The sequence below is a fragment of the Rissa tridactyla genome, chromosome 19 (assembly GCF_028500815.1).
Source record: "Rissa tridactyla isolate bRisTri1 chromosome 19, bRisTri1.patW.cur.20221130, whole genome shotgun sequence".
NCBI lineage: Eukaryota > Metazoa > Chordata > Aves > Charadriiformes > Laridae > Rissa > Rissa tridactyla.
Window position 1 is genome coordinate 4,671,724 of NC_071484.1, and position 15,020 is coordinate 4,686,743.

Below are 15,020 nucleotides of genomic sequence, written 5' to 3' on the forward strand. Positions count from 1 at the left end.
AGTAGGGAGCTCTTGCCACTGGGGAAACTGAGGCACAGGAGAGCCACGATGTACAAAACACATCTAAGGGCACCTCCCACCGTCGCCAGCAGCAGCCGAGGGCCATTTTAATGAAAATGCAGCCATCTGACCCCAGAAAAGTCTCCGGGCTTGACAGTTTTCTCCTTCAGAGTGGGATGCTCTGTGGGATTTTCCTCCCGTCTCGGTGCCAGCAAACCTTTACCCTCGCAGCCTCCGTGCACGGCAGACAGGCTCCCTGCTCCCCCATGGCATGGAGCAGTTTTTAGGCTTGTTGTCCCCTTCGTCCCAGTCCCTCTGATCTGGGGGTGACCACAGTGACACAGGATCAGCTCCTGAACACCTCAGGGGGATGGCAAGCCGTCGCCATGCCCTGTCCCCATCACAAGAGACACCTGCACACTGGGGACCACTGCTGCGTGCTGGGGTGACGCTGGCACAGTGGCACCAGCTGCTCGATGCGGGGTCATTAGCTGATTGCGGGGTGACGGGATGGGAGCTGACGGGTGGTGGCTGCAGGGCCCCGCGGTGCAGCCATGCGGCACCCACAAAGGTCGATCTTCCCTTCGCATTACATCTCCAGATGGGATAGGGTGGGATGGGATGGGGTGGCATGGACCTCTCCTCCCTGCCACATCTCCCCATGGCATCGGGAGCCCCGGGCGTCCTGCCTGTCCTCACCTCAACGTCCCCCACGCCTCCCGCCAAGCCATGGCTCCCCGCCCCTGGCCGCTAAATAATTCACGGGTGAGGCAGAGACAGCGGCCAGACGCCGCTAACGGCATCTAAAAATACCGCTGGCGGGCAAGGAGAGGCAGACACGGGCTGGTCGGGTGGTCGGGCCCCACAATGAGTAGGCAGGCAGGGCAGGTCACAAGTGCAATGAATGTGCCGGGCTCAGCCTGCCCAGGCTGGGGCTCCGGGGCACAGCTGGAGGCACATGGGGACACCGTGGGGTCAGTGCCACCAGGCCGGGGTCCTACCTTGTTGGTGGCACCTCTGCCAGTCCCCCCCAAACTGCCCTGTGGGCAGCGGCTGGTGGTGGAGCTGGGCAGGAGGGTGCTGGGGACAGGAATGGGGGGGCTGAGTTGTGCCAGGATACGTGCCAGGAGGGCCACTGGGTCAGTGCCTGCCTGCAGCCAGCACCATGGGCCTGATCCTGCCCAGCCCCTTGTGCTTGAGGGTCTCCTGGTGGCTCCGGCGTGGCTGCCCTCCACACCTTGGTGTCCCCCTCCCCATCCCCATCCCCAGCACGGGGCAAAGGAGGCCCCACGGGGCAAAGCAAGGGCCTGGGTTTAGTCAGGGCCGGGGGAGCCTCCCCCCTCCATCGCCCACAGCCCGCACGCACCCTGCTCCCTCCTCCCTCCCTCCTCCTCCTCCCTCCCGCAGCTGCCTTGCTCCCTCCCTTGCCGCCCGGCACCCAGCACCCAGTACCCCGCAGCCAGCACCCAGCACCCTGTACCATGAGCCTGCGGCTGCAGCTGAAGCCGGTAAGTGCAGGGGAAGGGGAAGAGGGAAGGGGCACCCAGCGGGATCACCACGGGGGGCACCTGGCACTGCCACCCATGGAGATTCCCGATGCCATCCAGGCCACCCAAGGGTGCCACCGGCAGCCCTCCCCATCCCCAAGGGCAGAGAGGGACAAGGCTGCAGCTGCTCCCTGGCTCTGCGTTGGTTTTGCTGCACTTTTTGGGGCTTTCTTTTCCCTTTTCTGCCTCAAATCTTTGGGGTTGTGGTTTTTTATTAATTCCTGCCTAGAAAACAACAGGGCTTGACTTGCTTTTGCTTCTGCTGCAGGAGCCGGGTGCCAGGAGCAGGGAGGAGGGGCAGGGCAGGCATCCCAGCATGGGGAGCAGCATTTGGGGGCCCAACTTCAGGACTGGCCCCACAGAGCTGCTTCTGGCCAGGCAGGACGAGGGGATTCGGCTGCTGAGGGTGGGGGCATTGCTGGTTTTCCCAGACATAAGGTGTAGGACCCCATCTCGGGTCTGCTGGACATGTCTGAGCTTTGGGGCTGAGCATTTTACCGGCATCTCCTTGTCCCCTTCCCCACTGTCCCCGCAGGAGCTGGTCCCCAAGCCCCGCGCCTGCCTCATTCCCCTCCGCAACGATTGCGTTTGGGTCACTTTTTCCAATCCCTCCCCTCTCCATCCGCCAGCGACGTCGGCAGCTCCCGCTGCCCCATTGGTGCTCTCGTCCCCACGGGGGCCCCAGCATTGATTTGGTTTGATTAATCCACGCCGGGCTCCCGAATGCCCTTTGCAGCCGCATGTCTCCCACCCGCCCGTCCAAGTGCATGCGTGCTTGCGTGGGCGATGCTGCAGCCCCAGTGCTGCGTCCGCCGTGCCGGTCACTGCCTGGGCGCGCGGGGTTGGGGGCCCCCATGGTGGACACCCGGACTTCGAGAGTCAGCTGCCGCATGGGGCGCCGGGCAAGCTGCAGGCAGGTAGGAGCTGGGGACACCCCCAGGGCGCGGGACCCACCAATGTCTCGGGGCTGTGGGACGTGGGAGCGGCTGCTCGTGGTGGGACAGGGCTGCAGGGCTGGATCTGCTCTGTGTTGCAGCACCAGAAGCCCTTGGGAAGCCCTCGAACCCTTGAACAAGGTGGGTGTCAGTGCAAGAAGGATCAGGCCCTTCTTCCAGATCTGTTGCCAGAATCGTGGTGTGCCCATCACCATGGCCTCGGGGCATGTGAGGCATCCTCCCTCCTCTCCTTCACAGCGTGGCACAAAGCATTCTTTTAGCTGGGGGCTCAGCATGGGGAGGGGGCACCGAAGTGCCCCTCGCCCTCCTCTGCAGGTGTCACTGATGGCCAGCACCACGGGGACACCCAGGGGACAACAGAGCAGCAGGGTCAGGCAGGGGGGTTCCAGCTGTCCCCAGCTCCAAATAAGCCCCTTCATGCCATCATCTCTCAGCATCCAAAGCGGGACTGACCCAGCCCTCCTGGTCCCCAGCACTTTGCTTTGTGTCCCCAGGGTGGCTTCAGAGCCCACCAGGAGCTGGCGTTGGTCCTGGAAGGGGGAGCTGGGTTGTGTGGGGACTCACTGGTGCCGTGGAAACATGTCCCCGTGAGGGCAGACAGACCTAGGGACACATAACAATATGGAAGGGTGCCTGCGCGCATGAGATGGTGTTTGCACGTTGTTGGCCACAGGTCACCCCCTCCCTGGGGATGCTTGGATGGGAAACGGGCATTGACCAAGGTCAGGCTTTGCTGTGGGTGGCCCAAGCTGTCCCCTCTGCTTGGAGGACAGCTGTGCCAGAAGGACATCAAGGGGAAGGTCCCTGCTGGGGCTGAGAAAGGCACCGTGCAAGGCTTGTGGGATGCCTAATGTGCCTTCACCTTCAGAGCCACGCCACAGCCGTGGGACTGCACCTCCAGGTTTGCTTTCCCCAGAGCCCCGTGCCAGGGACACCCAGCAGCTCCTGGGGTGGTGGCACAGAGCTGAGGGCACAAGGAGGCATTGCAGGAGGCACTTTCCTCCCTGCCAGAATGGTAGGGTCTGAAAGGCATAAAGCAGGAAAATGCTTGCCCCAGTGCTCTGGGCATTAGAGATTGACGAGGAGCTGGGCTTGGCGTCAGCCATAATGGGCAAATCACCTTGTGGCCTCCTGGACAAGCACACATGAAGGTGACAAAGGTGAAAAGGGTGTAGGAAACCCACTGCATGCTCCTCGCTGCCCTACCAGCACATGGGAGGCCCTTGCCTGGCTCCTGGCCTTATCCAACCTCTCTTTGTGTCCTTCTCACACCTATCTCCCGGCAGGTCCTGTCCCTGGGTGCTGATGTCCTTCCCGAGTACAAGCTGCAGGCACCACGCATCCACCGATGGACCATCCTGCACTACAGTCCCTTCAAGGCTGTGTGGGACTGGCTCATCCTCCTGCTGGTCATCTACACAGCTGTCTTCACCCCTTACTCGGCTGCCTTCCTGCTCAACGAGGAGCAGGTGGAGGAGAAGCGCTGGGACTGCAGCTACTCCTGTGACCCACTCAACATCATTGACCTCATTGTGGACATCATGTTCATCGTGGACATTGTCATCAACTTCCGTACCACCTACGTCAACATCAATGACGAGGTGGTGAGCCACCCTGGCAAGATCGCCATCCACTACTTCAAGGGATGGTTCCTCATCGACATGGTTGCCGCCATCCCCTTTGACCTGCTCATCTTCCGCTCCGGATCTGATGAGGTACAGGCGGGGCTTGGAGGTCCACAGGGACAAGAGGGGACTCATGGGTGGATGGGGAGCGATGTATAGGAAAGAAAAAGGGATATGGATCACTTGGTATAAGCAGTGGATGGATAGATCTGCAAGGAGAGGGTGGCTAGTCAGAGGGATGGGCAAGGATGTCATTAGAGATTTTTATTAAGCAGCTGGGACCCGAGATATTATTTAGTAGGGTCAGAACAGCCACACAGACCCCACTGTAAGTGCTAAGAGAGTGTCTAATTGGGAGGTAAGAGCTCATTTTAGGGACTGGACTCACACGCCAGTGAGGCCAAATTTGGGGTTGCATTGCCAGCCAGACTCAAAACGTTGGCAATAGGGTGGCCCCTGTGGTTACTGCACTACCTGGAGGCCCCACCTCGGCTGAGAGCCTGTGGGATGGGGTGGAAGGCAGCTGCTTTGGGAGCATCAGTTGGCAAGGTGAGGAACCATCAGGAAACATGAGGTTGACCTTGGCTCCTCTCACTTTCTCACCTGTAATCCCAGGGCTTGTTCCCTTTATAGTCAGCGGAGGGAAACTGCCCTTTCTGTGGCATGATTCATCTAACCTATTTCAGATGTCATCTCCAGGATGAGGTGATTCACGCTCTAGAAGTGCATTTTTATCCTTCAAAGAGAGCATGGCTAGGCCTTTGGCCAGATTTATCTCCTGCTTGTCCCTGAGGTTTCTCACCTCTGCTTTGCAGACCACCACCCTCATTGGCCTCCTGAAGACCGCGCGGTTGCTGCGCCTGGTCCGCGTGGCCCGCAAGCTGGACCGCTACTCTGAGTATGGAGCAGCCGTGCTCTTCCTGCTCATGTGCACCTTTGCCCTCATCGCCCACTGGCTAGCCTGCATCTGGTACGCCATCGGCAATGTGGAACGGCCCTACATGGAGCACAAGATCGGCTGGCTGGACAACCTGGGTGACCAGATTGGCAAGCGCTACAACGACAGCGACCTCTCCTCTGGCCCATCCATCAAGGATAAATATGTCACTGCCCTCTACTTCACCTTCAGCAGCCTCACCAGCGTGGGGTTCGGCAACGTCTCACCCAACACCAACTCGGAGAAGATCTTCTCCATCTGTGTCATGCTTATTGGCTGTGAGTGTCTGCCCGTGTCCCGCTGTCCCCATCCTTGCCTTGGAGGTTGGAGGGGCTGCTCTGGGGAGAAACAGGGAGATACCCACCAGGTTGTAGAATGTGGGGTTTTACGAGAGCATCTCCCTCTGCCTGTGCCTCTTCTGCACAGACCAGCGGATGGGGAGATAGATAGAAATACAGATTTCAGAAACCCACTGGTTTTGGGTCCATGGTAGATAGGGGCTTTGGAAACCTGCTGGTTCCAGGTCTGAGGTTGTTGGACACCCGTCTCCCCGTGTCCTGCTGAGTCCTGCCCTCTCGTTGCAGCTCTGATGTATGCCAGCATCTTCGGCAACGTCTCCGCCATCATCCAACGCCTGTACTCGGGCACGGCCCGCTACCACACACAGATGCTGCGGGTTAAGGAGTTCATCCGCTTCCACCAGATCCCCAACCCCCTGCGCCAGCGCCTGGAGGAGTATTTCCAGCACGCCTGGTCCTACACCAACGGCATCGACATGAATGCGGTGAGTACAGGGCGGGGAGGTCCCATGTCCTCATGGCACCTCGTCCTGAATGACCCAGAATCCAGCTCTGGGTTCACCCAAACTTTTCCATCCTTCCAACCAGAGTGGAGAGGAGGCAGGAAAGGACTTGGGAGGCCGGAGACAGAGTCTGTCTGCCCGTCTGCCTCCTGCATCCCCTTTCTCCTTCTCTCCCTCTGTCCCCCACATCCCTCCACATAGCCATCTTCCAGGGCTATGACGGCATTTCTTGGCTGGAGAGCGGGTTTGGAGCCGGCATGCTGGTGAGGAGCTCAGAGCCCCCATCGGCGCCAAGCACTTTCAGGCCGGTGTCTGTTGGTGTCACAGAGACGCGGAGCCGGTATCGATCCAGCTCCTCTCCACACTGCCGGTTGCTAAGCAAAGTGCATCCCGCTCTCAGCGGCAGGGAAAGGAGGGCATTTAAATAAACCTCGATCCATTTTAATTAGAGCCCAGAGAGGCAGCTGTTTGTTAGCAAAGGGGGGATCAATGGCGGAGCCGCGCTGGAGAGGCGCCGTGTCTCCGAGCCTGGCAGGGAGGCTTGTGCCAACGGCAGCGGGACACTGTGGGGGTGAGGAGGGGGCTCAGCCGGGGAGTCCCGGGCTGGGGCCGAGGTGGCAGGACTCAGCTCCCGGCTGCGGGGTCCAGAGCACAAACGTTCTGGCTGTGAGGCAGAGAGAGGAATGAGAACGGACAAGGCAAGGAGAGAGATGGGACCTGGTACTCCCTGTCTCTCTGCCCTGGGCAGACCATTAGCCCGCTTGTTCCCAGCTCATGCTCCCCTTTTTCCTAAGACTTGGTCCTTCTCCATCCTTGGGCACTACTGGGACATGGATTCGCATGAATTCAACCTTTCCGTCTTCAGCTGCTGCTGCCTCATTAAACAACTGGGCAGCATTTGGAAGTTTGCTGCTGGGAGAGCTTCAGGTTAAACCTCTCCCCTGGAGGAGACACCCTGGGCTGGACATCAGTGGCAATAACGAGAAGCAAAGCCGTGGCACCCTACCAAGCACAGGCTCTCCTGGCTTAGTGCAAACCCAGGTCACAAATCCCCTGCGACAAGATGAGCTTGCGGCTTGGACGTGCCGCTGCTCACACCGATTCCTGCTGGATGCTGCTGAGATGCAATATGATCTAATCAATCATCCCACGGCCCGATCAATTCATCCGCCCCCGATTTCCCAGTAGGGAAACTAAGGCACTGCTGCCAGCCTGTGAGATCATGACGGAGCTGGGAATGAGCCGTGCTCACCAGCCCCAGCCTGGTTGTCCCAGATTTGGCCACCAGCGGGAAGTGAGAAGAGAGCAAGGGGGACCCTGGGGCCATATGCTGCTCTCCAAAAAAAACCCAAACCCAGTAGCTTTTACCCTGGCACCATGAGCCATTGGTGGCAGCGGCTTTTTCCATATTGCGAGTTTTACCTTGATTTCACCTTCAGATTTAGCTTTTGTTCAACACGAGGTATTTGCCACGGGTATATTTAGCTGTTGCTGCACACAGCTGGCCTGTGCTGCTTCTTGGCATTCAGGCAGGTGCTGCTTAATTAGGACAGCACCTCGTTACCAGTTTGTGCTCTCATTCAGCCAAGATTAGTGGGCGGAAAGATGAAAAGGGGAATATGCCACCAGTGGGTATAAATAGATTGATCTGGTTGTTATTATTTATTGTCCGGGAGTGCTCTCATCCCCGGCAGCGTGCAATACAAGCCAGGGACAGGCAGGCAGGCGTCCACCAAGGGAAGATCAGAAGATGTCCCCAGCTTTGGCTTTCTGGGCTCGGAGACTCCCCATTTGGCCCCGCCATGTCACGCTGCATGTCACACAGCCTCCCGGGGCTGTCACGGCCATCCTTGCTGGGAACGGTGGCCTCATTGCCCTCTACAACTACCTGAAAGGAGGGTGGAGAGAGGTGGGTGTTGGCCTCTTCTCTCAAGTGAATAATGACAGGACCAGAGGAAAGGGTCTGAAGCTGCGGCAGGGGAGGTTTAGGTTAGATATTAGGAAGAATTACTTTACTGAAAGAGTGGTCAAGCACTGGACCAGCCTGCCCAGGGCGGGGGTTGAGTCACCATCCCTAGAGGTATTTAAGAAACGTGTAGATTTGGCACTTCAGGGCATGCTCTAATGGCAGAGATTGTAGGGTGGTTTTTTCTGTGTGTGTATGGTTGGTCTTGATGATCTCAAAGGTCCCTTCCAACCATGAAGATTCTATGATTCTATGATGGCATCTCTCCCTCGCTCTTTGCAGGTGCTGAAGGGTTTCCCCGACTGCCTGCAGGCAGACATCTGCCTTCACCTCAACCGCACGCTGCTCCAGAACTGCAAGGCTTTCCGAGGAGCCAGCAAAGGCTGCCTGCGCGCTCTGGCCATGAAGTTCAAGACGACTCATGCACCGCCCGGAGACACCCTGGTGCACTACGGAGATGTCCTCACCACACTCTACTTCATCTCCCGGGGCTCCATTGAGATCCTCCGGGAAGACATTGTGGTGGCCATCTTAGGTGGAAAAGTCCTTCCTTCTGGGAGGGCAAGGGGTGATGGGCAAGGGGAGAAGGGTGGTGGGTGAAGGGTGATGAGCAGGGGACAAAGGGTGGCAGGGGAGGGGTGAAGGACTTCTCCATGTCCTGGAGAAGGGAAGGCGGTTCCTCAGCCTCTGGCTGGTGGCCACACCAGTGGACAGGGGGTGGAGGATCCCCTGTAAATGCCAGGAAGAGACCACAAAGTAGTGCGGAGAGCAGGGGAGTGAGGACAGCTCAGCAGTCCCCAGCCATCACTGATGACCCACTGCCCTGGTTCAGTCTCCCCACCAGTGATGGCTTTCATAGCATAAACCCCAGCGTCCACAATCAGTGTCGAGGTTGCTGGGCGTCCCCTTGTCCTTGAGCCCCAAAATGAAGTCTGGAACTCCTGGAACTGGCATGGGTGCCCACCTCCCCCTAATGAGCTTTCTGTTGGCACAGGGAAGAATGACATCTTTGGGGAGCCCATCAGCCTCTATGCCCGCCCAGGGAAGTCCAATGCCGACGTGAGGGCTCTGACCTACTGTGACTTGCACAAGATCCAGCGAGAGGACCTGCTGGAGGTCTTGGACATGTACCCAGCCTTCTCTGACAATTTCTGGAGCAACTTAGAGATCACCTTTAACCTGCGAGATGTGAGTGCCAGGGCTGTCCCAGGGAGGGATCTGGTCAATGCCTTAAATTTGGCAAGTGGGAGGGCTGAAGCAAGGGTGTCAACAGGTGCTCCTCACTCAGTCCTTTTTAAATAATCGGGTTTGTGATGCATGGAAGGCTTGGAGCATTTTTTACATTGCTGTTTGACTCTTAAACTTTATGACTGGACTTTGTCCTTTCCTGGTATTTTTTCAGAGACATTTGCCTGGCAAGACAGTAAAGAAATTCAAATTCCCTCTATGTCCATTCCCACCCCAGGACATCCTGCCCCACTTCAGGGTGCCCCTTCCCTCCCCATTGCCCTGACACCCTCAACTCAGTCTCAGAGCACCCAGGCCAGCCTCTAGGATCCCTTGAGCTATGCCACTGGTCCAGGAGTCACTGTGAGGGACAGGGCAGTGATGGAGAGCCAGAGATGGCTGGAGACCAGCCCTAGGAGGATGCTGAATGGGCTGTAGCCCCCATGGCACCCAGGGCCGTGGCACCCATGGATGGGATGTGGCACCTGTGGATGGGACATGGCATCCACGGATGGGCCTTGGTACCCCTGGATGGGACATGGCACCCTTGCCCTGGTGACCAGCCCCTCTCATCCCTCAGGCAGACAGCGTTCCCCGCTCACCACTCAGTGAGGAATATGACTGCACCTACCGGCGGGCGCGCCGACGCAAGCATTCCCTTTGCCAGCCCAACAAGCCTGGTGAGTCCCACAGCGTCGGCAGAGCCTGGTTTGCAGGGCTGGGGAGCGGGATCATCATTTAATTACTGCCCTAGCAGGCACCCCAAAGCAGAGGTGACTGTCAGTGCCTCCATCCCTGCAGACCAGTATGTCCCCACCCTGGGGGCACCCACGCTGTCTTCCCTCCCTCTTCTTAGGATGCCCCAGCCCTATGGGCACCCTAGAGGGGATGGGGGCTGATTTTGCCATGTGCGGTCCTCCCCAAATTAACCTGTTGTGCTGCCCCACAGACCCAGACACAGGCATCTCTGATGCAGAGCAGTATCACACCTACTCAGAGCTCACCAACCCGCAGGACCCGCTGAGTAAGGACCAGTGGGATGACCTGGGCAGCAGCACCACTCCCTGCTCCCAGACCAGTGACGACGAGGCCAAGACTGGCAGCCCTACAAAAGCTGAGCCCTTCCCCACATCCAAAAAGGATGACTTTGCTCTGCCCACACTCAGCCTCGTCACCACCAACGCCGGCGGCACAGAGGTTGGCAAGCAGGCGGTGGAGAGCAGCCAGTCCTACGCAGGTACCCACAGTTGCAGACAAAGCTGGCAGGAAGGGGGTGAGAGATGCTTGGGCATGGTGGCCTTGTCTTGGGGAAGAGCCAAGCTTGGGGAAGCCATGCTTGTCTTTGCTGACTTTTGTCCCCAGTAGTATTTGCTCTGTCCTTCCCGTGCCCTGCAGTTTCTCCTAGCACCCAGGGACCCCTTTGGGGCTGCCCCAAGGGGCCAAATGCCATAGGCGTGTTGGGTGCCTGTGTGATGGACTGTCCATGAGCACCTTGGGTGCCAGGGTGATGGATCCCCACAAGCACCTCAGGTGCTAGGGTGATGGACGCTCCCTGAGCACCATGTACGTCAGGGTGATGGGTGATGGCTCTCCATAAACGTGTTGGGTGATGGACTATGGAGCACCTCCATGCCAGTGGGCCTGGGGGATGCAAGACAGAAATGCTGAGATGTCTCCTCTCCTTCCAGCCACCCCCCTGGACATCCCCAACATGTTCACCTTCTGGGAGGACGGAAGGCCGAACCACCACCCGGAGCCTTTGCAACACATCTCCTTGGTACACAGCTCACGGGACATCCCCCTGCACAGCGACTACAGACCGGGGCAGATTGAGTCCAGGCTGGAGCTCCTGCAGGCCCAGCTCAGCAGGTAGGCAGGTCCCCCGGGGCACAGGGTTGGAGAGCACCCAGGGGGACTCTGGGCCATCAGCTTCTCCTGCTCTCTAGGGGTGGCTGCAGTGGGGTCTGTGTGCAGTAGGTGCCACCTCCTGACCCCCAGGGACACTGCATTCCTTGGGGAAGCGGTGGGAGCACTTTGCAAATGCAGCAGCTTCTCAAACTGCAAGTCCTGGCCCTGGCTGCAGCCCAGCACCTCGTCTGGTGCTGTCCCACCACCACCCCTGGGATCTGCCACTTTGCCGCTGCCTCCCAGCTCGATGCAATTGCAGACATGAAACCACCTACGGGCTCACGACCTGAGACTTTTGCAGGCGTCCTCTTCCTGTGGCAAAGAGCTGCAAACATCCTCTTGTGCAAGAAAACGAGCCTCGTGCACATTGTTGCCCTCTAAATAAGAAAAAAAAAAAGTGATGTTTGAATGAGGAGGAAGAGCCCACACTGGAGATGTGGGTTTAAAGGCCCCAGGCAGCACCCACACGAGCGGCTGGCTCTCCCACCCACAGCTGCTGCCCAAGTTAAGTTCACTTCACGGCAGAGCCCACGCACGTATTTCAGTGTCTCGCCATCCCTGGCGCCAGGGGCTGGATCTCCCACCCACTCTCTAAGTGCTGCCAGGACCGCTGCCTGCGAGGGGGGTTGTGCCCACTCCTGCCAGGGCTGCTCATTGCAGTCAAGGACAAGGCAGAAGGAAGAGACTTATTCTACTTTTCCATTTCCTTCTATTCCTCAGTTAAAAATGGTTGGCACCAACCTGCCTTGCTCTCATCAGTCAGCACGGGCAGCTGGCCTGGAGAATTGATCCAGATTAAAACTAACCATTGCAATTTTTTCCCTGCTCCGGGGTAGTTCTAGCTTTGTTCAGTTCCCCGCTCCAGATCCCAGTTTGGCTGCACAAAACATTGGGCAGGGGATGATTGAGCGTGGCAGTAGAGAGACAGCAGGATTGATCTCTCTGTGGCAGCGCTGGTTTGAAGCTCTGCTAAAAACCTCGCCAAGCAGCACCAGGCAAAGCATCATTGCCCTCGGGCAGCTGAATCGGCGCCTCCTCCCCAGTGCCTCCTTGCCCCGCCATGGGTCTGGTTCCCGTGGGATGCAGCAGGATGCACTGCGCTAACGCTGGGCTGCTCTGTCCCCAGGCTGGAGTCCAGGATGTCGTCAGACATTAGTATAATCCTCCAGCTCCTGCAGCGCCAGCTGTCCCAAGTGCCGCCCGCATACAGCCCCATCTCGCCGTCATCCCACAACCTGGCCATGTACGGCATTCTCCCGCGGAGCATGGAGCCACTCACCCCCTGTGTGCCCCTGGAGGACGAGGAGCCGACAACCCCAGAGCAGGTAAGGCCACCCCTCCTGGCTCAGCACCAGCCAAGCTTCCTTCTGCCCCTCGCAGACAGGTCCTGGAAGGCCAGCAGGTGCCTCCGCCCTCCCTGCAGGCAAAGCACAGCCAAGCTCTTTGTCCCCAGGCAAAGCCCAGGGGTCTTGAAATGGGAGTAGGTCTACCTAGAGATGCTTCTGCCCAGTACATCGCTGATCTTGGGGCGCAGCCTGCCATCTCCAGCACTACCAGGTTGCCCCATCAGTAGGGAGGGGAGTGGGTTCCTCTGCTCTGAGGCTTCCTCAGGCAAAAAATAACATTTTGGGGGCCTGATGGGGTGAGGAGAGAGCGTGGCTACTTTGTTTTGCTTTTGACATAACCCACCTCATTCCTCGTTTCCCACCAGAGCCCGAACTACACGGAGGTAGAAAAGTTCCACTTGAAATCCAGGGACTCCTTGTCAAGCGGGATGCACCTCACTGTGGCATCTGATGAAACCATGACGGTCTACTCCGAGCAGGAGCACCATTCCCCGCCTCTCCCGAACCCAGAGCCTCCCCACCAAGAGGCAGCAAATACCCAGGGACTCTTCCGGGGCTCTCGTTTCCCTTCCCTCCCTGAGCACTTGGAGGCATCCTCCGAGCACCAGGACATTCAGAGACACCTCTCCGACCCAGTGCTTCCTGGAAGTTAGAGATGTGGGGGCTGCGAAGCAAGTCAAGAGGAACCTCAACTGCGAGCTCAGTCAGTTGATGTTGATTCTGACTGCAAGGGTAAGACGGAGGACAATGCCAATGGCTCAGGGGTATAATTTGTAGCTGTCTTCTGCCACCGTGAAAGGAAGCGTAGAGTGGCTGGCTTCCAAGGTCAACGTTTTCCAGCGGTTCCCATAGAGTAGATTTCATTTGCACATTATAGTGAACCCAGAGCAGTTCTTTCTTACGGCCACCAACAAGCTGGCTAGGCCAAACGGTACCCACCGCCTCTTCCTTGCCAAGGCTTCCTCTCAAGAACGGCGCAAGCCAAGTGAGCCACAGCGACCAGAGGAGAGCAAATCCATGGCTCTTAGCTGCGAGGCCACTTTGCTGTCAGCTCTTTGGAGCAGGGACCATTGCGTTGGTACCGGGCTTAGCCCGGCGGAGCCTGTGGGCATTACAGAACGGGTAGTCACCAGAGGAGGAGGAGATCTCCACAGTGTGGCACTGGGGGGAGCTGCAGGGGGGAAGCCCAGGACAAGGACAGAGGAAAGAAGCTATCCTTGTCCTACTTGACTGCCACGAGAAACTAAGGGCCAACAGCCCCTGCCACTTCAGCATGCTTCAGCATGAGTCCTAGGGCACTGACTTCTCCAGCAAGGCTGATCGCGCCTTGCAAACCCCAACACACATCCCACAACTGACTCCCCAGATAAACCCAACTGGTCACTGGCCTCGGCATAAAGCACAAAACTCAAAAAAAAGCACAATCCCAGAAAGCCGAAAAGCCCCAAACACCTCACCTCCAGCCCTTCCTCCCACCTTCTCTCTTTTGATAAAGGTTTGATAGATGCTTCCTCCTCCCCAGCCCTTTCCCCAGCAGACTCCCGCAGCATCCCCCGTAGGAGAAGCCTACTTAGCACTGCCACCTTGCCGTTCGGTTAGATGCTGTGACAGTCCTAGGCCGCCTGCTCAAGTAATGTATCGAGCTCCCTTTGAGAGTAGTAAAACTGTGAGCATCTCTTTCTCTGGAGTTTTAGTGTACACTTTGCTAATAAAGATGTTTTTGGCACCTAACGTGGATTACAGCTGTGTTTGTTGGGAGCCTCCGTGAATTCATCTCTGGCAGGTGCTAATCTGCAAAGACCCCCGAAGAGGCTGTGGTCAAACCTAGTTGCTTCACCCAGGGAGTGTGGGGCTAACAGAGCCCACGTGCCGGTCAAGGATGGGGTCTGGAGGGGCTTTGTTGGGCAATTCCTTCCCAATAGGATGCAGTCCAAGCTCAGTAGCTATTTGCCAAGGCTCTTCTACAAGACCAGCTTGCTGCTGTTCTCCTGCATGTAAGAAACGACGTCGCAAATATACCTCAGGCAAAGATTACACTAAGAGTCCTGGCAGCAAGCGGGACTTTGGATGAGCACAGCCATACCTAGAGCCCAAGCTACATCCCTCGCTGAAAAGGCACACGGATCCCGTCCAAATGGGGCTGCTCCTTCAGGAGGGCCAGACCCAGGATGGCCCATAAGAGGCCACAAGAGGTGAGGACAGACCCCTTGCCCTCAGCGGGGGGTTAAACCTGCCTCTCCCCAGCTGATCTCTCTCCATGGCGGGGCAAAAACCAGCCGGCAGCCCCTGCCCAGGCCCCAGGCCGGCACAGTCCCAGAAAGGGGCTATTTATAACCGGGGCCAGCCCAGTTTTGGCTGGCAGCGGCCAGGACACCTTCTCTCCCTGCCGTGCCTCGGCCTAGAGAGCCAGCAGGCCTCGAGGCCTTCCCAGGAGGTGCACAGCCCCTGGGGAGCGCTTGCATCCCATGCAGGGGCCCGGGGCACCCACTGGCCCTGTCATGAGGGAGCTGAGCTGCCGGCGGGGGCTTGAGCCAGGCACTGAGCCTCAGCCTGCCCTGCTCCAGGCAGGAGCTCCCTGGGAAGCCAACGCCCCTTCCCGGAGTAAGGCACCGGGCACATGCCAATGCTGCTGTGTGCTACCAAAAATAAAACCCCATCATTAAATTGCAGTTAATTAGAGACAAGGCAAGCCCGTCCCCGCCCGCC

General features: G+C 58.1%; 1 protein-coding gene across 3 annotated transcripts in view; it reads left to right on the plus strand.

Annotated features, from left to right (window-relative positions):
* KCNH6 (potassium voltage-gated channel subfamily H member 6) overlaps positions 1–14,030 on the plus strand; it is a 34,152-nt gene extending 20,122 nt beyond the window's left edge. For 2 of the 3 annotated variants that reach the window (XM_054224737.1, XM_054224739.1), the window contains 10 exons: positions 3,790–4,218; positions 4,944–5,343; positions 5,650–5,849; positions 8,116–8,368; positions 8,828–9,021; positions 9,641–9,740; positions 10,010–10,297; positions 10,749–10,929; positions 12,095–12,293; positions 12,680–14,030. In XM_054224737.1, coding sequence (XP_054080712.1) covers positions 3,790–4,218; positions 4,944–5,343; positions 5,650–5,849; positions 8,116–8,368; positions 8,828–9,021; positions 9,641–9,740; positions 10,010–10,297; positions 10,749–10,929; positions 12,095–12,293; positions 12,680–12,967 — 2,532 coding nt within the window. In that variant the 3' untranslated portion in view covers positions 12,968–14,030. The remainder of the gene's footprint in view (positions 1–3,789; positions 4,219–4,943; positions 5,344–5,649; positions 5,850–8,115; positions 8,369–8,827; positions 9,022–9,640; positions 9,741–10,009; positions 10,298–10,748; positions 10,930–12,094; positions 12,294–12,679) is intronic. The other variant, XM_054224738.1, reaches the window with a different exon arrangement.
* The last annotated feature ends 990 nt before the right edge of the window (positions 14,031–15,020 follow it).